The sequence below is a fragment of the Cephus cinctus genome, unplaced genomic scaffold (genome assembly GCF_000341935.2).
Source record: "Cephus cinctus unplaced genomic scaffold, Ccin1 Ccin1_scaffold0129, whole genome shotgun sequence".
Taxonomy (NCBI): domain Eukaryota; kingdom Metazoa; phylum Arthropoda; class Insecta; order Hymenoptera; family Cephidae; genus Cephus; species Cephus cinctus.
Window position 1 is genome coordinate 2,695,834 of NW_014332862.1, and position 20,342 is coordinate 2,716,175.

Genomic DNA, 20,342 nt, shown 5'->3' on the forward strand with positions numbered 1-20,342 from the left:
CCTGACAATATGAATTTTTATGTATATTCAATAATAAAATTTAGTAATAACAACACAAAATGTTCAGTACAATACCGATCCACTTTATTGCGAACCACTTAACGTAAAATTATATTCAATTTGTTCGCTTTTATCCCGAGCAAACTATATAACTAAAAAAAAAAGGAAGTTAAAATTGTTTCCAGGAAACGCATCGCTTTCATACAGTCGATTTTTAATGGTGATACTGTTTTTTCTATGATAAAATTAAACAAATTGAATATAACTTTGTACCTCCTAACAAGTCAGATGCATTGCGATCACATTAAGCCATAATGATTCGAACGTCTCTTGTATAACGAAGGATACATAAGCTATCAGATGCTACCAATAATCAATTTAATCAAGAGCAGCTGCTCCAGAGATGATTTCGATGAGCTCCCTGGTGATGACGGCCTGGCGAGTACGGTTAAAAGTCAAAGTGAGCTTGTCAATCATTTCTCCAGCATTCTTACTGGCGTTGTCCATAGCAGTCATTCTGCTGGACTGTTCACTGCATGCTCCTTCTTTCATCGAGTAGAAGAGCAACGACGTCAGGGAAAACTCCAAGTAACTTTGTATAACTTCTTCGTCCAAGGAGTCGTAGACTGAGAGCTTAGGAGCCTTTGAAACGGCACCTTTTTCATACAGTGGAAGATTATCGACATTGTAAGACACTACCGACTTGAACTTATTGTATACGATGCGACCAGATCCAAAATCGTATCTAAAACAGTTTCATTGAAATCAATAACAGATGTGATTTAGTTGCAATTAAAAAGTTGTTGCGTATGTTGTAAAGATAGATGATTTTTATAGAACATACCCACTGTTCAGAACTTCAGCAGCTACCTTGGATGCATCAATGAAGGTGGGTGGCTTGCGTCCAACCTCAGATGCCACAAACAGAATATTGTTGGCAAATAAGCGAGATAGAATAGCTCGTGACTTCTCCCCAATGCAAATGATCTTTGTATTCTCACGATCTGCTGGGTTAGCCAGTAACGCATCACGAATGTTACGTGCGACACCAGTGTGAACTGCTCCGCAAAGACCACGGTCACTAGTTACAGCAATAACAAGCTTTTTCGGAGCATCTTCAGGAGGAGCGATCTCAGCACTCTCATAAAAGATCTTCGTACCCTCACCAAGGGGACGGGCCTGTTTCAAGTCACGTTCAGCACGGTTGTATTTAGCAGCAGACACCATCTTCATGGATTGAGTGATTTTTTGAATATTTTTCACAGACTTCAATCGGATGGAAATTGATTTAAGGGTGGCCATTCCACGCTGCTGTTGCTGCTGTGCAACAGCCAGTGGCACTAAACTTGTAGTTTGGCGCAGCATTTTTATTGAATGGCCCGTCCCTGAAATAATTTTAAAAATATAGTAATTATCAGTAACTTGATGCAGTATTCATCCATGACAATTTTATGCTTGAACCAACTTACATCTTCATGCAATTAAAAGCCAACATTCCAAAATATAAATCATTAAAGATTTAAAACATTACATAATCTAAAAACTTAAATTGATGTCACAATTTTTATACATGCATTCCTATAATGAAATATTGAACAGGTCCTCATACAATCATATACTGCCATAGTAATATAATAGTAAGAATTTGCTACATTTTCATATAGAAATAAAAGACAATCGTAGACAATGTCAAAATCGATTATTGCTAATCGACATTAATATTTCAATGATATAGTATCATATAATAATCGATCATTCAAAGGATAGATTGAGAAGTGAAACTGGAATCAATTTTGCGGGGCTATGGCTCCTTTTATGTAATCGGCAGCCCGAACACAGATTAGTCGTATTCGCAAATTTTTCTTATATCATAAAAGAATTAAAGTAATTCGAAATTTTTAACAGATATATAAAAATTGTACCACCTCCTTGTCATCGCTTACTTTATTCAAGAAAAATATAGAAACAAATGCAAAACCTTACCACACAATTTCACAGACAAGAGAACTGGGGGAATGAAATTGCCAAGACCGACTGATGAACTCTACAGATGTATTCTTCAGCATGTGGCGCCACATCGCTTAGATTTATACGAAACATTCGAGCCGGTCATGTTTTACAATAATTTGTTTATGTTTATGTTACACTTTATATAAACAAATAATACGTGTGTGAATAACATTCTTTTAAAAACCTTCATTATGACAAAGTGTATAATGATACTGATATTCTTCCTGCTATGTTATGTTCTGCTATGTGTCTATAATAATTTAACGAATTTTTATTTTTTAATATATTATATTCATTAAATACATAGAACAATTTATGTATATCATGAATCAACAACAATAAATTAACAACAAAAATTATTTCTTTTATCTACAAAAATCACTGATGAGACTATAATTTTTCTTCACAGATGGCTGTGCAATTTCTGTTGTGATATATTCGTAGGACTGTTGCATATAGATATAGTTTGTATCGTTTGTATCTTCCACGGTTATTTACGTTCAAACGCTGTAGTAAACTACAATTGAGGAAAACTTTAAATAATTGACTAATTAAATTCAAAAGAAAGATGCCGTGTGAAATGATAACACTACAACTTGGCCAATGCGGCAATCAAAGTGAGATAAATGTTTTAATGAAAATAGCCAATATCTTTTACGCATTAACATTAAAATGGTGTAATCATTTTAAACGATTCAAATACTATGCTTAGTATACTAATAGTGTCTGACACATTCAATTCATAATGTTCTGTTTAGCTTAAATTACTCCTTTTAGGTATTAATTGATGACACATGTATTCCAATTTTGGCAAGGACAAATTATCTTCTCCCTTTTATTGCAATGCTCTTATTACGTTTGCATTATTATCAGAGAGTGCTTTTCAGGATTGTGCCATTATTTTCTGAGTGCAGGAAATATTTGTTATGTTTTTTCAGTTGGCTTTGAATTTTGGAAAAGACTTTGTGCGGAACATGGCATTAGCCCTGAGGGAATCTTGGAGGATTATGCTACAGAAGGAACAGATAGAAAGGATGTTTTCTTTTATCAATCTGATGATGAACATTATATACCAAGAGCTGTGCTTCTTGATTTGGAGCCACGAGTCATTCACACTATTATGAACTCTCCTTATTCAAAAGTAAAAACTTGAAACCATTCAAAATATTGTAATAATCATTTAGAGCATGATATGTTTGATTATTTTCTTAAATTGGTTTTTTAATATTTTATACTCTTTGAGAGCTGAATAGTTTCTAAAGAAAATATTCATCAAAAATAACATTTTATGTATCTCAAGCTCTACAATCCAGAAAATATTTATCTGTCAAAACATGGTGGTGGTGCTGGAAACAATTGGGCATCAGGGTACCATCAAGGTGAAAAACTCCAGGAAGAAATTTTTGATATTTTGGACAGAGAAGCTGATGGAAGTGACAGTCTGGAGGTAATTTTTTAGTATCATATTATTGTTAACAAAAATAATTATATATATTCTTCCAGGGCTTTGTGCTCTGTCATTCCATAGCTGGTGGTACAGGATCTGGAATGGGATCCTTTATGCTTGAATCTCTTGCTGATAGGTTTCCAAAAAAATTGATTGAAACCTACAGTGTTTTTCCAAACCAAGATGAAATAAGGTAAAATTTGCTCTATTATATAACGTTATAAAATATATTGAAAATTGGCTTCAATTACAGCGATGTTGTAGTCCAGCCATATAATTCTCTGTTAACTTTAAAGAGATTAACGCAATGTGCAGATTGCGTAGTTGTACTTGATAACACAGCTTTGAACAGGATCGCATCTGACAGGTTACATATTCAAAATCCAAGTTTCACACAAATTAACAAGCTCGTCTCCACGATAATGTCTGTCAGTACAACAACTCTAAGGTATTTCTTCAAATAAAATAAAAAACAACCACTGTTCAGATACAGTAAAATAATAATTTGTATAAAGGTATCCTTCATATATGAATAATGATTTAGTGGGGTTGATTGCTCCACTAATTCCTACACCACGACTACATTTTCTCATGACGGGATATACTCCTCTTACAACAGACCAGGAGGTAGTACAACGTAAAATTCATTCTATAACAAAAGAACCAATATACATTACAATTTAATGCAATTTAAACAGGGAGCTTCTGTAAGAAAAACTTCAGTACTTGATGTAATGCGTCGCTTACTACAGCCAAAGAACATGATGGTTTCAACTGCATTAGATAGAAATGCAGCCCACTGTTATATATCAATTTTAAATATAATACAGGTAAACTTATCCTCTTTTAAAAAAAATAATATAATAGTACATTATACATTCCGCGCGAAATTTCGTGCGGGAATATTATGATTCCCGCACACTCTGAACTCATCAAGAATGGATAATTTTGTGCTTACTTTATGGTGCACAAACTGTGAACTTTCCGTATCGTGTTACAAAAAAAATATTACAATATTATTTGATACAGGGTGAGGTAGATCCAACCCAAGTTCACAAATCTTTACAAAGAATTCGAGAAAGAAAATTGGCACAATTTATACCTTGGGGACCGGCAAGTATCCAAGTAGCGCTTTCAAGAAAGTCTCCGTATATACAAAGCACTCATCGGGTTTCGGGTTTAATGTTAGCCAATCACACTAACATATCCTCGGTAAATATTTGTAACATACTTGAAGATTGGTAATATTGGTATCACTGCCAGAGGTTGTGATTTTTATACAAATTTCTTTCAGTTATTTGACCGTGCTTTGCAACAGTATGATAAGCTTCGCAAACGAGAAGCTTTCCTGGAACAATTTCGAAAGGAGAAAATGTTTGAAGAGAGTTTAGATGAGTTGGATAATTCTAGAGAGGTGGTAGATTTCTTAGTAAAGGAATACCAAGCTGCTACCAGGGTAGATTATCTCACTTGGAGTCCAAATAAGGCCGAATAGACACCAATGAAATTTCGAAAAAGGCCTCTATTGCTGTCTCAAATATTTTTATTTTTCTCTGACAGATTCAACCATCGTAAGTGGTATTACGTCAAAGAATGTTTACATTTTAGCGAACAATCCGTTCAACACTCAGTTGTTGAGTTTACTCATATAATAATTAATTCATTAAGTAGTCAGTCCTTATGTTGGATGTCTGATGAAACTATGCACTGAATACTACCAATTATAGACTGCTTATGATTGTAACAGTTAATGATAGCTAATAAAAATTTCTCCTTATACAATTTATTGTTAATATATAATTATTTCTTATACTATACATCACGGCTGGTGTTAACTTGTTTTTATTATCCTTGCAAATACAGGTGGTAGTGTCGCAATTGTTATAAAGCCAGTGTGCCCAGGTAAAGAGGATGAGTGTGTTACTGTAAGAATTTTTTCGTATTTCCGTCGATCCTCTTCATTTTTTTCTACTTTGTCTATTGCTTCCTCACTAATTCGCTGCAAAATAATACAAGGCTCAGTAATAAATTTTATATAGCTACGATAAATACTTATTTTGAATAAACGTACCTTGTGTTTTAAACATTCAAGATCTAATACAGGAAGACTCTTATACTGTACTGATAATTCTTTCTCCAAGCATTCATAAGTTTTCAGATCAACGAAGCCAGTAGCTGTTAACTTCTCACACGTTCGCTGTACTTGTTCAATGCAAGGAGAGAATGAGCACAATTTTCCTCCTTAAAGGACAAAGCACATACATTTTATTTTAAATCGACACTAAATGTTGAGTAAGCTTAGTGATAAATATTAAATACCTGAATTTTTTAGAGTCTTTACAGCATGATCTATGGTTAACCAAGGATGGGGTAAGTCTAGAAAAATCGCATCTGCCTTGTTATTAAGTTTCTCTCCAAAGCCATCAGCACAAACATCGCGATGTTGAACAGTAACAAAGTCACTTAGTCCATGTTTTTCAAATTCAGCACATGCTAGAGAAGCACGTTGTTCATGAAAATCAAAAGTGTATAGGTGTCCTAAGGGCTGTATTATACGAATCAAAGAATGAGAAAGTGACCCACTACCAGTTCCTGTATTAGAGAACAAAGAATTGTACTATTTACTATTACAGTATATAAATTAATGTTATATTGAAAGTTTTACAAACCTGTTTCAACAACTATACTACCAGGTACTAATTCCAGCAAATATGTGATCAGACTTATATCTGGTGTATAAATTATTTGAGTTCTATGTGGAAGAGTAACAGTCCAAAGTTCTGATGTAGGCTGTAGAACATAAGCCCACCCTCTGGATAATTGTACTTTAGCACCATATTTTTCACCTACAAGTGATGGTACTTTGAGTGCTCCATAAATTGTTTGAAAAACATTGTCAGTCAGTTCACCCTTCTTATTCATGATCTTATGCACAACATCGATAGAGTGCATATTATTTGGTCCCAAATATAATATAACAGTATCTCCCTCCTCTATATACTCTTTCGCTTTGTTAAAACTCATTCTGTAAGATGAATAAAAACGTGGTAGATATCAAAAACGTATGATACACTTTTGCTCTAAATGGTAAACAAGTTTATAGTAGGTGGATTCGGTGTATAAACTCTGTAGGTCCTCACGCTCAGTTGAATGGGCCCGTCTCGCAAAGTACATCGCCATCTAGTGTCGAACTTCCAATCCTTGATTATTAGGACCAGTTACTGGCACATGTCCCCCATTGGAGGAGTCAGCCATAAGGAAAGGAAGGAAGGAAGGTCCCCCATTGGGGATACAGCCATAAGGAAAAGAAAGGCATACCACATTTATACGCTACATGATTACAGTAATGGTTGACTGTGGTTGACCAAGTGTAATGAGGATGGAGGTTCATCGGCGTAACTTGTAGAATTATAAAGTTTTCTTAAAAAAGGAAGGAATTATAAAGATACTACTAGTCTTTTTTACTTTTCGGAGCATTACATAGAAAAAGGAAACATGGGTCGACGATCCATAAATACCACGAAAAGTGGAAAATACATGAATCCCACAGATCAAGCCAGTAAGTCACTCAATCTAACCGTAATAGTATATACATTAAAACTACTAAATGTTTATTAATTTTACATAGATTCATTATTATACTTTAAATTATGTTAAGTTTAGATAATATTATCTTTCTAATACTACTCTTTACTATTTATTATTTTGTGTATTATCAGGAAAAGAGGCAAGGAAGAAGGAATTAAAGAAAAATAAGAAGCAGCGTCAGCTAGTAAGAGCTGCTGTACTTAAGGGTAAAGATCCAGCACAAATTATTGAAGAGATGGAAAAAATAGATCAAATGGGTCAGTAAGCAAACTATGTAATATTGTTGTCATCATAATATGTTCTAAGATATGTTGTTTCTATAAGCTTGTATCTTTATTGACATAAATATGGTTTTAGAATATAATGTGATGCAGCCACCACCTTTGAATGAAAAAGTTCTTAAAGATAAAAGAAAGAAATTAAAGGAGACTCTGGACCGTGTCTTAAAAATGTATGTAAGTACAATATTCATAAATTATTACTTTATTTCTGTACTGGTAAGGTTCTTGTAGACCTTAAATGTATAATATACCATTTTCAAATATTATGCATTAATTGCTAGGCTAAAGATGACCAGGAGAAGTGGTCCGAACTGAAGGAACAACTTGTACAGTATGAACGAAGAAGAATTGATTTAGTTACATATTTCGAGGCTGTAAGACATGCACAGCAAGTACAGGTTGATGAGATCCCACTGCCTTCAGCAGTTAATGATATTTCTCGAATGTATCCAGGTTAGTTTCGTTTGATAAAGTCTGACTAGGATAAAGTAAATTCGTTCTTATTACGGTATTTAATTGCAGGGGCTCTTACATCACAGATTCCTTTACCAGAAATGCCACAACCACCAACTCTTATGTATCCACCACATCCTCATTATATTCAACATCATCCTCTGATGAACATTCCGATACCACCAAGCATTCTGAAGAAAACAAGTGCATATACGTCATCTACTGCAACGCCAACTTTGGCACCAAATAAGGAACCTCCTGGTGTACCTCCATATCCTCCACCTGATTTTTCAAGTGAAGATGAAGAACCTACAGATAAGGTAGCATGCCTGCAGCTCATTCTATGTAGCTATAGCTGTAATATGATTCTTTAACTGTTGTTTGTAGAGCAAGGATCAGACACAGAAATCAAGGACAATTAGATTTGCTGACGATAAGGAAGACGCTCGACAAGAAGCTGAAAACAAAGATAAGGAGCTAGACAGGGATAAAGAAAAGGACAGGGACATTGCCAAAGTGAAACCTACCACCTTACAGCAGAAGATGCTTGCTATGGCTGGTCAGGATATTGATCAATTCATGCGGGAGATGGAAGTGGTGCATAAGAAACGAGAAACTGAACGTGCGCAGGACCTTAATGCACGATTATCCTTGCTGGAAGCTGAAGCCGATGCAAAAGCTAATACTGGAAAGAATAGTAATAATGATACTGGGAAATCCGAAGAGGAAGATCTGGAACCTCCTGGTGCATCAGACCACACATCCTCTGGACATAATCAGCAGCACTCTCAGCACTCTCACCAGCAACATCCCCATCAACAGCACTCAATGCCACCTATGGGAATGCCACCACCACCTCTTCTATACAGACCTCCACCACCTCCAATGCACCTCCGGATGCCTCCACCACCACCTCCGAGAATAGGCCTGCGGTTACCGCCAGGTAATGGGAATAGATGTTTATTTTCTTTGTCACTTAGAACAGCTTGATGAATATCTTGTTTTGCGCAGGTCCTCCGCCAGGTATGCCGCGAATGCTTAGGCCAGGTCCACCTAGCATACCCAGAATGCCGCCACCACCTCAAATGCAAATTCCGAACATGACCAGCCTTGCAAACATGACCAATCCTCAAATACAGACACAGTCTACAGCAGGTTCACAGCCAAAGACACCGAATGTGCTTTCAGCCGCCCCGCAGTTAATTAATCGCAAGGATAAGGATGGCAAGAGTGCCACCACAATAGAAGCTAAGCCACAAATCAGAAATCTAGCAGCAGACGTGACAAGGTTCCTACCGACGTCGTTAAGAGTGAAACGCGACGATAGGAAAAAGCTTAGTAGTATGCCCAGATTAACAGACAGAATAGCTGAAATACAACCTAGACCTACACAACCTAAAACTAAGGATGATGCGTACATGCAGTTCATGCAAGAGATGGAGGGTCTTCTTTGAATCACAAAAAATAGGATACAAAATGTACGATACCTCTCCACTATACCATTAATTAAAATCAGATAAGTTTCTTTAATTTAAATTGCTTGATTATGCCTAGTTAACCCTGATTCCTATTACCTATCTTCTACTTACGTATTTATCTATACTCGTACTCGTAGTGAGTTTAAATGACGGGTGAAAGGGGTAGAGGGTCACCGTTCCTTCCTTAATAATGACAAATGAATGGTTGCATGTATTTTATGGCTGTTTTAAAGTGTGATGTCGCCATTACTTTAGTAACCGCGTGGGGGTCACACGTACGTGGGACTTCTAAAAGAACTGCGGTGTAACCGGGCTGAGTGTAACATCGGAAAAGATTAGTAGCAACAACGACTAGCATCGTTTGGGACAACTTATTCATTCGTTTCAATGAAATTTGTATGCGCCTGAATATATTTTATTAGTTTTATGGTGGAAGTAAGAACGTTCTCAACTTTAGCTACTAATACGAGTGTTTCAAGATGGCTGACTCGAATGAGAAGTTGTTGGCGGAACTCCTGAAAAAGTCAGGAAACAACGTGTGCGCTGATTGCGGATCGAAAAGTTAGTAAAATATTTTATGATTGACAAGTTATATCTCGATGATGGAAGGCATATTGTATTATTCTTGCAACATCTACGTCAATATTTCGCATTTATATGATCATACTTGCTTACTTTGGTTTTTATCTCTTGCATATTTTTCTACATTGTTTTAACTACCAATGAATAGAAAAGTTAATATAACGCTGAAATAAAATGCTAGTTATCGTATATTACCAGGTTCTCTATTAAAATACTATTTCTTCGGTTCGACTAACTGCAATTTGCTTTTCATCTAGGGTGCATAGGCTGATTTCAGATTACAATTTAGTATAGCTTAAATGTAATGGTATCATAAACGTTTAATGTATGTATATTACTCAGAAATGATTGATGTACTTTATTACTAGTTTGTTTTCCTGGTATTCTCGTTACACTGAAAGTGGGGTATCTGTGGTTTTAAAAACTGTGGTTTTCCTGCTCTATACATACATATACTTCCTTTGGCTAAACTACAGAATACGACTCTGTCTTGAAGTTAGCTGTGGATTGTTTAGTTTTTTTTTTAATATATAACTCTTCAAGAAAGAATTGTATTCCACAGTTTTACCCTTTCTTCTGCTAACATAAGCATCTCTTAGAGTTTTGTTCATGTTTATAAGATTTCTCTATCTTTTCAGATCCAGAATGGGCATCGTACAATATTGGGATATTTGTATGCACAAGGTGTGCAGGTGTACATCGATCTATGGGAGCTCATATATCCAAAGTAAAGCATCTCAAGTTAGACAGATGGGAAGATTCTCAGGTTAAAAGGGTTCGGGAGGTTGGAAATATTGCAGCACGTCTTCGATATGAGGAACGGGTACCTTCTTGTTACCGTAGACCAAATCAGGATGCACCACAGTAAGTATAGACTTTTTTTAGAACTTTTCCCATTAAGATTTAGTAACAAGCATATTTAAGTAGAAAGTGGTCAGTTACCATAAAATTCCCTAATATCAAACCTCAGTCATTATTCAAATACATCTTTAATTGATGGGCAGAGTTCTGGTAGAGCAATGGATAAGAGCAAAATATGAAAGGGAAGAATTCTGTCATCCTGAGAGACAAAATCATTATGTCTCAGGATTCATGGAAGGCTTTCTGATGAAGAGGGGTAAAGAAGATTCCAGATATCATCCTCGGAAGTTCGTGTTAAGTGAAACTGAAGACACACTCAAGTATCATGTTAAAGAAAATAAAGTAAGTTTTATAGGATAATTATAAACGTAGAGAATTGAAGAAATCTAATTCAATTGTTATTCTTTTGTATAAGGAACCAAAGGCCATCCTCAAGATATCTGAATTAAACGTAGCTTTTGCACCTGCCAAAACAGGAATACAAAACAGCCTGCAAATCTCATTCATGAAAGATGGCACTACAAGGCATATTTATGTGTACCACGAAGATGCGGAGGTGATAACAAATTGGTACCTTGCCATTAGATGTGCGAAACTACATCGTCTTCAAGTAGCATATCCCGGTGCAACTGAGTCAGAATTACTCTCTCAGCTGACAAGAGATTTTCCGCGTGAAGGATATCTCTGGAAAACCGGTTCAAGGCACTCAGACGCTTACAAAAAAAGATGGTTTACCTTAGATGGTCGTAAACTGATGTACCACGATGATCCTATGGTCAGTTGTGAAATCCTCTACGATGCGCACTATATACAGTAGTGCGCAATTGAAGTGGAACACTTGCATTTTTGTGTATCTCTACGAAACTATGACCGATTTAAAAAAACCAAATCCCCTGCCGTTCGGCCATTTCGTATCCGATCGGGATAAAACTTTTACCATTCAAACGGGAAGGAAATTTCCTAAAAAATGTATCTTTGGTTTTTTTAAATCGGTCATAGTTTCGTAGAGATACACAAAAATGCAAGTGTTCCACTTCAATTGCGCACTACTGTATATAGTGCGCATCGTAGAGGATTTCACAACTGACCCGTTTGAATGGTAAAAGTTTTATCCCGATCGGATACGAAATGGCCGAACGGCAGGGGATGGAGTTCATTTAAATCGGTCATAGTTTCGTAGAGATACACAAAAATTGAAGTGTTCCACTTCAAATGCGCACTACTGTATATATATATATACATACTTGAATACATGTAGGTCTAGTTTATAGTCTCGATTTTCTATATTCTTCTTATTACTCTAAGGACGCCCATCCAAAAGGTGAAATCTTCCTGGGTCACAGTTCGGACGGCTTCGCAGTGAAATCGGGTGTACCACCTGGTGCAAAGGATCAAGGATTCTCTTTTACGTTGGAAACCCCAGATAGAAGTTTTCTTCTATCAGCACAAAGTGATGACGATCGAGCTCAGTGGATGAATGTCATCCAAAAGGTTATAGACAAACCTCTAACACCACAGGATGCTGCTGGTATTCACTTATCCTATACCTCATATAATTACGTTTATAAATTTTGTTATGTGTGAACTATATGCAACTTTAAAAATATTTTAGTTGCAGCGCGATTGGTGAGGAAACGCACAGCTAGTGGAACTATGAACATCTTCTCCTCGGCGAGGTAGGGCTGGACCCCTGATAGACGCCTAACCTAATATGCTGTTAAGCATCAAAATAGAGCAAAAACAAGGCCAAGACCGACCTCGGCAGGATAATCTAGACCTTTACTAGGTTAAGATTTTTTCAAGTCCGCATGGTATAGTGAGGCTTTCTTATTACGTTCTTATTTTCCTTGTAAAAAATTACATCGCACACAATTTTTGAATAACGGTTTCTGAGATTGCGTGTTGTCCAGCGAAACTAGAAAAGAATAAATTCGCTCGAAAATGCACAAACAAAATACCTTTTAAAATTGATATTTTAATGATGAAAAAGAGAAAGATGATGATGGGAAGCTACAAGAATCTGAGGAAAAGCGAAAGAAAAAATAAAATAAATAAATAAAAAATGGGTACGTAAAACATACGAAGTAGTTTACGAATCAAAAAGTGGTTGAAACTGTAAGATAGAAACAGGAAGAGATCATTTTTCAGAAGAAACGAAAGAGATTCAGAGATCAGAAAGAAACGAAATAGCGAATTTTACACGAGTCACGAATTTTCACTATTATTTTCATTGTTGTTGTTGTGATGGTGGTGACTATGATGATAATGGTCATAATAGGCGACCGGACAGGTCCCCGCCAGGATTATTCATGTCGGGACAATGCTCAAAAAAGATAAAAAATAATTGCATGTTTAAGATTGTCTAAATAAACATAGGCAGGCAGATAGACATTTCACATAGCAATAAAAGTTCAATAATCGCGAATTAACCTGCCGAATTACTAAAAATGAGGAAAAAAAGAATAATTTTGTTGTCGATATTTCGCGGTTTACTGTACATGCATACAAGCATATACATAGTAGATGCTTCGGAAAACTGTTCCTGTATTATACATATATATACTTTCATTTCCTAACTTCAATTTTGTCGTTAATATTATTCTTTATTCCATTGGCCTCTTGGATAGATTTTAATTGCTGATATTGATTATAGGCTAATTAATTATTATAATCAAGAGAGGTTGGCTGTAAACAGTATATAACGAGGTATATATTTATACATGTATACATATGTACAGGATGAGTGGAAGTACGTGCCGTTTTTTCGAATATTGTCCTCGCATTTGAAATTAGGTATGGTTATTCAGTACAAACGCACTACCTGAAGATGGTTTTACTATAGAAATTAGATGGACAGGCCACTTTAGGTGGTACATTTCTCTCAAATAACCTTATATAAGCAAAATCTTTGTTTTGCCACATTCATTTTATGTATCTGTGAAAATTAGTAAAAATATTTTAGGTACGATGATACGTAGAGGATACCGGTGTCAGTTGAAACACGGCATCGATTGAAATATAGCCGTTTAATCTACCATATATTTGTAGTGAATAAACTATAATTGTATAGCTGCAATTTGTTTTTAAAAAAGTGAGCAAAATTTCACTAGAAAAATTCTGTAAGTCATCGGTAAAATGAATTGAGATATAACTCATACATGTTTCAACTGACACCAATATCCCCTACTCACCGTATCGTTATGCATACATACATACCAAAAACATTATCATACGCTAGATATGTTTTGTAATTGGTATATTTGATGTAATATAAACAAAAAAAAAAAGATTAAGGCCTATGAGAAGCTGTTTTCTCGGGCGTCCGATCTTTTTTTCTTTCTTTTTTTGTTCTATTCTCCTGCTTTCACTTTTTCGTTCTTCATACAAATTTGTGGCAAATAATGCTAGAATATACATATATGTTGTTCATTTGCTTTTTTGTCTTAGATTTTTTTTATCTCGATAGTACAGACACGGTCCATATTTTCTATTGCCGAGTCACACGACTGATCTATATTAAGAACTTTTTTTTTTAATCCGAAAATCTTTGAGTAACGAAAGGAGATTGTGCGAAGGTAAGTTAATTAAAATTTAGTAAACTATGACAATGTATAAGCTGACAATGAATGAAATGAGATGAGGATGGGATCAAGAAAAAAAATTATTTAACTCGTAATTAAAGAGGCCATTTGAGTATTTTATTTTTCGCTCTTCGCGCTTCTTTCTTTCTTGCATTCGATAAAAATTCCAATCTTCTTCTGTCGTTATTTGCGAATTTTCGGAACGTATGTATAATAAATATAGTGGTTATGATAATAATAAAAATAATATTGAAAATAATGTCACAACATAAGAAAGTCATACAGGGTGTGCGCACGTGACTTCAAACAGATCTTCTGAGAATTATTTTCCAGCTAGACCTAAAAAATATGACTGCTAAAGAAAGTAGTTACAATTTAATTAATAATTGACTTTGCGGTGGAAACGATGTTGATTATAAATAGAGGATATAGAACGACCATATCAGGCCCTCAGGCATAAAATACGGTATTAGTTAATATGATGTTCCAATCGTGTCTAAAAAAATGTTCTTTTTGTTTTTTTTGTAGTTGTAGTCCGCCACATCGGTTCCACTTTGGGACTTATTTACGTTTCAGTTTGTAAGGATGCGGCCCCTTAAAGTTGAACTGATGTCGTGGCCCGACTATACATGCGTATAATGGCTGTAGCTATTTTAACAATTTCAGTTAAGTGACTCACCCTGTAAATTTCTCACCCAAAGAGAATCGCTAATATTTTAATAGCAAGATAATAAAAGAGGAAAAACGAAACTCAAAATGCACTATGGACTGGTTTATTTTGTTATAATTTCTTAATTGATCCTAATTGTACTCACGTTTAATTACTAGCAATGATTGTGTGTGTGTGTATATATATTCTTCTATACTATATGTAACATTAGTGTATGTACATTCTATAGTTACTCTCATAACTTTTCTATCATTCCCGGCTAAATCATTATTCATACCGTAACATCGCTTCGTATACGGTCGAAATTATTTAAAGTTGTACGAACATAAATTGCAGCCTAAGTTTATAGCAATCCGGGGTCATATAATGAATGAAAAGGAAGGACGACACTGTTATTCTGTCATTTGTATTCGTATTAAATTTGCTGAATGTAATTTGTATATTATCATCGTAACGCTCATAATTTACTAATATTATTATCCTCATAATTTTGGAATTTTTAGTACATGCACGTTCCAAATTTTTCTTTGTTTCTGTGGTGAGGAACACTGTACATGATTATTTGTATAAATTTGATAGCATAAAGGTGAATTCGAAAAATTAATCTGGGGCGTGTATATAATAGGAATAAACTTGTCGATAATTAATTGTTTGACGACTCGTCAATTCGTATTTTTCTCATCGCATTCAAGAGATTAGTTTTCGGGATACATGTTTACAGTTGAAGAGCAGACTAATGAAGATGAGAACGTAAAGAAAAAAGTAGAAATTGAAGGGAAACAAATAGAAAGAACACGTAAAAGTATTTCTGAATTGATTTATTAGCATTATGGCGATTCCACAGTACCTATATATTTATATGTACAAATACACACAGCCACGCTACAAACGTGATCGCGCGGGAAAATGAATATATAGATAATGGCACACTACAAGCTTGACAAAAATTGTTATTTAATCTGTTAGAAATAAAATGAATCTGATAAACGTTTCTGATGCGGCCATCTTGTTATTCTCTGTGATCCCTAAGATATACTGTGATTATTTTCACTGAGTTTCGTCGATTTCGTCAAACTTTTTTTAACAGTGCTCTCAAGAAATTTGTCTCTCTTTCCAAGACCTTTCACCTTAATTATTTTCCTTTGTTGTCTTGTTCAGGCAACAATGGCGTTCTTTTCAGATAGCAGAGAATATTTACCCAACAGAATGCAGCTACGCTAACGTATGCTACACGTAATGCTGGTGGTATCAGGAGAAAATTTACAAACTGCAGCGGGATCCAGTATATGCACGAAGTCTGTGAACATTTTTTTATATTCATTTATATTAGAATTCTAGTGGGAAGGTCATCAAGTGAATGGTCAAGTAGAACTTTATGGACATTGATTTGTTCTTGTTTTATATGATACTTACTTGAAAAGTCTTGGCAAATTTGAATTTGCATTCATGCAGAATATCATCTCTTCCTTCCATTAAACTCATGCCTGAAATAGAAGATTTATGAATTAGAAATATTGAAATAACCATAATATGCCGTTTTTAGAATAAATATTGGGGTTCGTGAAGAGTTTTTCAAAATTTTAAATAGATTTTTAATCAACTGCTAGAGAAAGTACTGTTAGAATACTAACTACTGAAAAATAATATGATCAACAGTGGCGTTAGGATAAATTGATCTGCGAAAAGTTTCTTTAGGATGATCGTCTTTGTGATTCCTATATAATAGGAGTCCAGCCATTTGTACCTGTACAGGAAAAACGACTTAATTAATGGAATTATCTGAACAGATAATTTTATTGGATTTTTTTATCTGCCAATCAAGATGAGAGAATTGTTCCTTGTTGATTCCCATACCAAAATACTTATTTGTCAAGCTGATGAATGAGTTAGAAGATGTAGACAAACTGGTGTTAGCAATCCATAATCAGTGCCACAGTTCGTATCAGCAGAAGCCCAGAAGGAAAGCTGGATAGGTTTTAATTGCAATATCAGGTAATACTGTGCACTATCAATTTGTAAGGAAAAAGCCAAGTTCAAGGTTCACCAATCCAGCGTGCTGATTAGGATTAACTTTCTATGTGGCTTATCCTCTTTTGGCAATGCTCATTCTCATTTTCAACGTAAGCTAGAATATAAACAACACCACGAAGGAGATAGTCCCACTACTACATGTAAGGAATTAATGATTTTGGCAATGAGCATTTATGTCTTCATAAAATGAATAAGTTAATACAATTATTTTTTAAGTGTAATCCCATTTACCATGAGCCAATAAGAGCATAATGGATCGGTATTAAAAAGAATATATTAATTAAAGCATATTTGTGTGCATTAAAATTACAAAGGAGAATCATGAACATGATACGTAATAGACATGCATAGTGTTCAACTATGAATTTCATGAAAATATGATATCAAATCAAATGAATTTCAAAAGGCAAAAGAACTTACCATCCATGAAGAATTGGACCAGCTAACAGACATCCATAAATACCATATCTCTGTAACTGAATCCAATCAAACTCTCCAATTTTATTAGGATCTTGAACAAATCCAAAAGACTCATTAAGTTTGTATAACCAGTTTGGAGGACAATTTGTATTTGTAACACTAGATACAGACAGTGAATGTTTAACATTGTCTACCTATATATAAAAAGGGACAAATAATTTAAAAAATTCAATTCCTTTCTTTAACAATATTTTAAAGCTCACTTGAAATTTTTTATTGTAACTTTGCTGTACGAATTCTGCACCAGTGTAGAATATTCCATAAATGACAGAATTACCCAACAGGGGTCTTTTGCTAATAAGATTGCTCAGACTTTTCATCATCTTTCTAAATATCGGTATCTCGAACTCCACGCGATAATCTGTAAGTAAAGATTAGTACTCCACCTCAAAATATACACCGTGTAAATAGCAGAATCTACATGCATTTTCGTACCAATGCACTTGCAACTATGTAAAACAACGGTCGATGCAACAGCTGTGTCTTGCCGCAATGCGTCACAATAATATTAAAACACTGTAATATTTATACTGTTTGTTAGTTAAATTGTATTGAAAAGTATGTCAAATACATCAATAATGAAAGTGCTATAGTATCTTTATATGTACCAAAATGAATTTATAATTGCTTTAATTTTATTACAGAAAGCTCCAAAAGCTGGATTTTCAAACTTTACAAAATATGTCCTTCAGCAATCTAAACAGATTACTATCTTGAACCATACTGGCAAATATTGTATTGTGTCTTGTGAAATAAAACCACTCAAGCTCAATCAGTTCCAATCAGTAGTTGATTATCTGGTTGAGGATAGAGGGAGACTTTTAGTGATCTGAATTCTAAATAGAAAGAGTATGTAGCTCATACTACTTCAAGGACTGAGACCTAAGATTTTTTTTATTTTCCAGAACTTTTTAATGCGCATTTAGAATTCTCTCAACAAGGCTGTAATCACATTAGTTATCAGATAAGAAGTAATCCTTTACTCGCATTTAATTTTATGATCTTTCTTACCTTAAATTTTGTTAACGATTGATTTTCTGAATGGTCTTAATTGGATAACAAGATAGTCTTATCCTCTACAAAATGTATAATGATTGAAAACTGAAACTGATTAATATATCAATTAGGTAGTGCTTGAAAAAGTGTGAATTTTTATTAAGATGAAAGCAGAGATGTCTTGTCAATATATTGTTTTTAATTTAGTGAGGCTTATCAGATTTTTTCTCAATAAAATAATGAATATCAATCTAAACAATTAGGAAGTTGTAATTTGAAACAATTTAAATGTGTAAGCCACTTGGGCTGTAAGTTTTATTCATTATTAGATTTCTAAATTTTCACAAAGGTTTCAAAAGTTTGTATGTGTAAAATAGACAAGCTAATATTAGGGATGTATAAAAAAGTACAATACCAATGATATACAATAGAAACCTGTACATTTATTACTTATACTCCTGGTCTCTGAAAGAGTCGTGTGTTTCACCAATAAGCCATTTTAACCAGACATTCTGAACTTCTTTCTCCATGGTAATTTCCTTGAAAACATCACACCTTCCTACCTGGAATTTTATACTTGAAAAACCCATCATAATTAACTATAAACATCTGTAAATTACCTCAATAAATCCTAACTTCTTGAACATGTTAATACTTCTTTCATTATCCATAGCAATTTTTACGCAAAACTGTTTAACTTTGAGTTCTTCAATTCCTAAACATATTGTTTCATATTATCTCGGGTTGTTAACATTAAATATATATTCACAAACAATTTTAAATGTACCATAACGCAGCATTAGTATCATAGCCTCCCAGCCCATTCTTCTGCCTCTAGCTATAGGTTCCGCTATCATAATTTCAGCTTCTGCAGTGTGAGGGTATTTGACATCATTGAAAAAAAGATTTGTATCTCCAATCATAGATTCTAGAGGTACATAAATTAAAACTGCTTATGGAAAAATCTAATCATTATCAATTCAAGTAATTAAAATTAATTTCCTGCAGGTACCTATCTCATTCTTATCTTTCTCAAAAGCTGCTTTATCCAGAACAATGAAAGTGCATTCTAAAAAGCACAAACAAGAAATTATGCCCATTCATTTTAATAGTACATTTATATGAAAAACTTACTATCCTCAGCATCATGCCAGCTTTTCTGCATCGCATATTCTTCTTCTAACGTTAATGGCTCAGAACTTGTTAAGTATTGCAATTCCTTTGATTTCATCCATTCGTGGTATCTAAAAGAGTACTCTTAATAAGTATTTTATAATTAAAAATCTGAAATTGATATCTACAATAGGAATAAGTAAACCATACTTAGAAACATGATGCTCTTTATAGGGCACCAAAATTACATTTTTCCCCAGGATACGAGTCGAGATCTTCATTACTTATAAAATGCAAAACTTGGCCAGACAACAAAAAACCAATCGCGTTTCTTACTATTAGAAGGAAAGTATATCCAATTTTTTGCAATTGAATAAAGTATACTTTCGTTAATTATTGTGCCCGTCACTGTTTTTTTTTAGTAATGCAGTGCGATCTATTGAGAGTAAGTCTAACTATTTCAAATTCGATCAGTACGATCTTTTGAGTCTGGAAGAAAATGTGGTTTTGCAATGCTAAGGTTTGCTAAAAAGTTGATGCATTCTCTGGACACCTCGGATACTTCTTAATACCCTCCTAAACTGGTAATTGTTTGTTAAGGAGATAAAATCGAAAATTTGAAAGAAGATATCCTTCTAAGCACCAATAATTCGATATCTCAAACGTTTCATCTTGTATCTGGTATAACCGTATAACCCTATAAAGGAAAGGAAGGAAGGAAGTTGCATCTGCTACCGGGGATATATTGGTAAAGAGGGCAGTCCCCGTGTA

The 20,342-nt window shown here is 34.5% G+C and overlaps 7 protein-coding genes across 12 annotated transcripts; 3 read left to right on the plus strand and 4 right to left on the minus strand.

Annotated features, from left to right (window-relative positions):
* Positions 1-62: 62 nt before the first annotated feature.
* On the minus strand, positions 63-2,122 carry LOC107262979 (ATP synthase subunit gamma, mitochondrial). Its single transcript, XM_015729740.2, has 3 exons — positions 1,984-2,122; positions 845-1,385; positions 63-745 (listed from the first exon to the last, which is right to left on the minus strand). The coding sequence occupies exons 2-3, from the start codon at positions 1,363-1,365 to the stop codon at positions 379-381; spliced, it is 888 nt and encodes a 295-aa protein (XP_015585226.1). The 5' UTR covers positions 1,366-1,385; positions 1,984-2,122; the 3' UTR covers positions 63-378.
* Positions 2,123-2,439: 317 nt separating this feature from the next.
* Positions 2,440-5,239, plus strand: LOC107262996 (tubulin gamma-1 chain). Of its 2 annotated transcripts, none has more exons than XM_025080264.1 (9): positions 2,440-2,627; positions 2,949-3,151; positions 3,311-3,457; positions 3,514-3,650; positions 3,711-3,905; positions 3,973-4,084; positions 4,156-4,281; positions 4,481-4,669; positions 4,752-5,239. In XM_025080264.1, the coding sequence occupies exons 1-9, from the start codon at positions 2,579-2,581 to the stop codon at positions 4,950-4,952; spliced, it is 1,359 nt and encodes a 452-aa protein (XP_024936032.1). In that variant the 5' UTR covers positions 2,440-2,578; the 3' UTR covers positions 4,953-5,239. The 2 variants fall into 2 exon arrangements, with proteins under 2 accessions (XP_024936032.1, XP_015585261.1); XM_015729775.2 differs by having other exon boundaries at positions 2,442-2,627; positions 4,156-4,287; positions 4,487-4,669.
* On the minus strand, positions 4,983-6,610 carry LOC107262997 (tRNA (adenine(58)-N(1))-methyltransferase catalytic subunit TRMT61A). The gene is made up of 4 exons (XM_015729776.2): positions 6,127-6,610; positions 5,777-6,049; positions 5,529-5,698; positions 4,983-5,456 (listed from the first exon to the last, which is right to left on the minus strand). Exons 1-4 carry the CDS (start codon positions 6,479-6,481, stop codon positions 5,289-5,291), a joined length of 966 nt encoding a protein of 321 aa, XP_015585262.1. The 5' UTR covers positions 6,482-6,610; the 3' UTR covers positions 4,983-5,288.
* A 142-nt stretch (positions 6,611-6,752) lies between these two features.
* Positions 6,753-9,309, plus strand: LOC107262890 (WW domain-binding protein 11). The gene is made up of 7 exons (XM_015729539.2): positions 6,753-7,016; positions 7,177-7,302; positions 7,403-7,500; positions 7,608-7,779; positions 7,849-8,099; positions 8,167-8,722; positions 8,791-9,309. The coding sequence occupies exons 1-7, from the start codon at positions 6,953-6,955 to the stop codon at positions 9,231-9,233; spliced, it is 1,710 nt and encodes a 569-aa protein (XP_015585025.1). The 5' UTR covers positions 6,753-6,952; the 3' UTR covers positions 9,234-9,309.
* Positions 9,310-9,440: 131 nt separating this feature from the next.
* Positions 9,441-14,129, plus strand: LOC107262892 (arf-GAP with dual PH domain-containing protein 1). The gene is made up of 6 exons (XM_015729541.2): positions 9,441-9,818; positions 10,478-10,703; positions 10,844-11,042; positions 11,116-11,475; positions 12,006-12,228; positions 12,313-14,129. The coding sequence occupies exons 1-6, from the start codon at positions 9,737-9,739 to the stop codon at positions 12,378-12,380; spliced, it is 1,158 nt and encodes a 385-aa protein (XP_015585027.1). The 5' UTR covers positions 9,441-9,736; the 3' UTR covers positions 12,381-14,129.
* A 1,623-nt stretch (positions 14,130-15,752) lies between these two features.
* On the minus strand, positions 15,753-19,017 carry LOC107262895 (PXMP2/4 family protein 4). Of its 4 annotated transcripts, none has more exons than XM_015729549.2 (7): positions 18,474-18,672; positions 17,898-17,978; positions 17,666-17,823; positions 17,403-17,596; positions 16,583-16,695; positions 16,365-16,435; positions 15,753-16,248 (listed from the first exon to the last, which is right to left on the minus strand). In XM_015729549.2, exons 3-7 carry the CDS (start codon positions 17,783-17,785, stop codon positions 16,084-16,086), a joined length of 663 nt encoding a protein of 220 aa, XP_015585035.1. In that variant the 5' UTR covers positions 17,786-17,823; positions 17,898-17,978; positions 18,474-18,672; the 3' UTR covers positions 15,753-16,083. The 4 variants fall into 4 exon arrangements, with proteins under 4 accessions (XP_015585035.1, XP_015585034.1, XP_024936034.1 ...); XM_015729548.2 differs by having other exon boundaries at positions 18,071-18,672; XM_025080266.1 differs by lacking the exons at positions 17,898-17,978; positions 18,474-18,672 and adding an exon at positions 18,900-19,017.
* Positions 18,882-20,305, minus strand: LOC107262896 (N-acetyltransferase 9-like protein). 2 transcript variants are annotated; one of them, XM_015729553.2, is made up of 6 exons: positions 19,782-20,305; positions 19,593-19,702; positions 19,471-19,527; positions 19,246-19,386; positions 19,079-19,173; positions 18,882-19,017 (listed from the first exon to the last, which is right to left on the minus strand). In XM_015729553.2, the coding sequence occupies exons 1-6, from the start codon at positions 19,850-19,852 to the stop codon at positions 18,958-18,960; spliced, it is 534 nt and encodes a 177-aa protein (XP_015585039.1). In that variant the 5' UTR covers positions 19,853-20,305; the 3' UTR covers positions 18,882-18,957. The 2 variants fall into 2 exon arrangements, with proteins under 2 accessions (XP_015585039.1, XP_015585037.1); XM_015729551.2 differs by having other exon boundaries at positions 18,882-19,021; positions 19,782-20,303.
* Between the last annotated feature and the right edge of the window lie 37 nt (positions 20,306-20,342).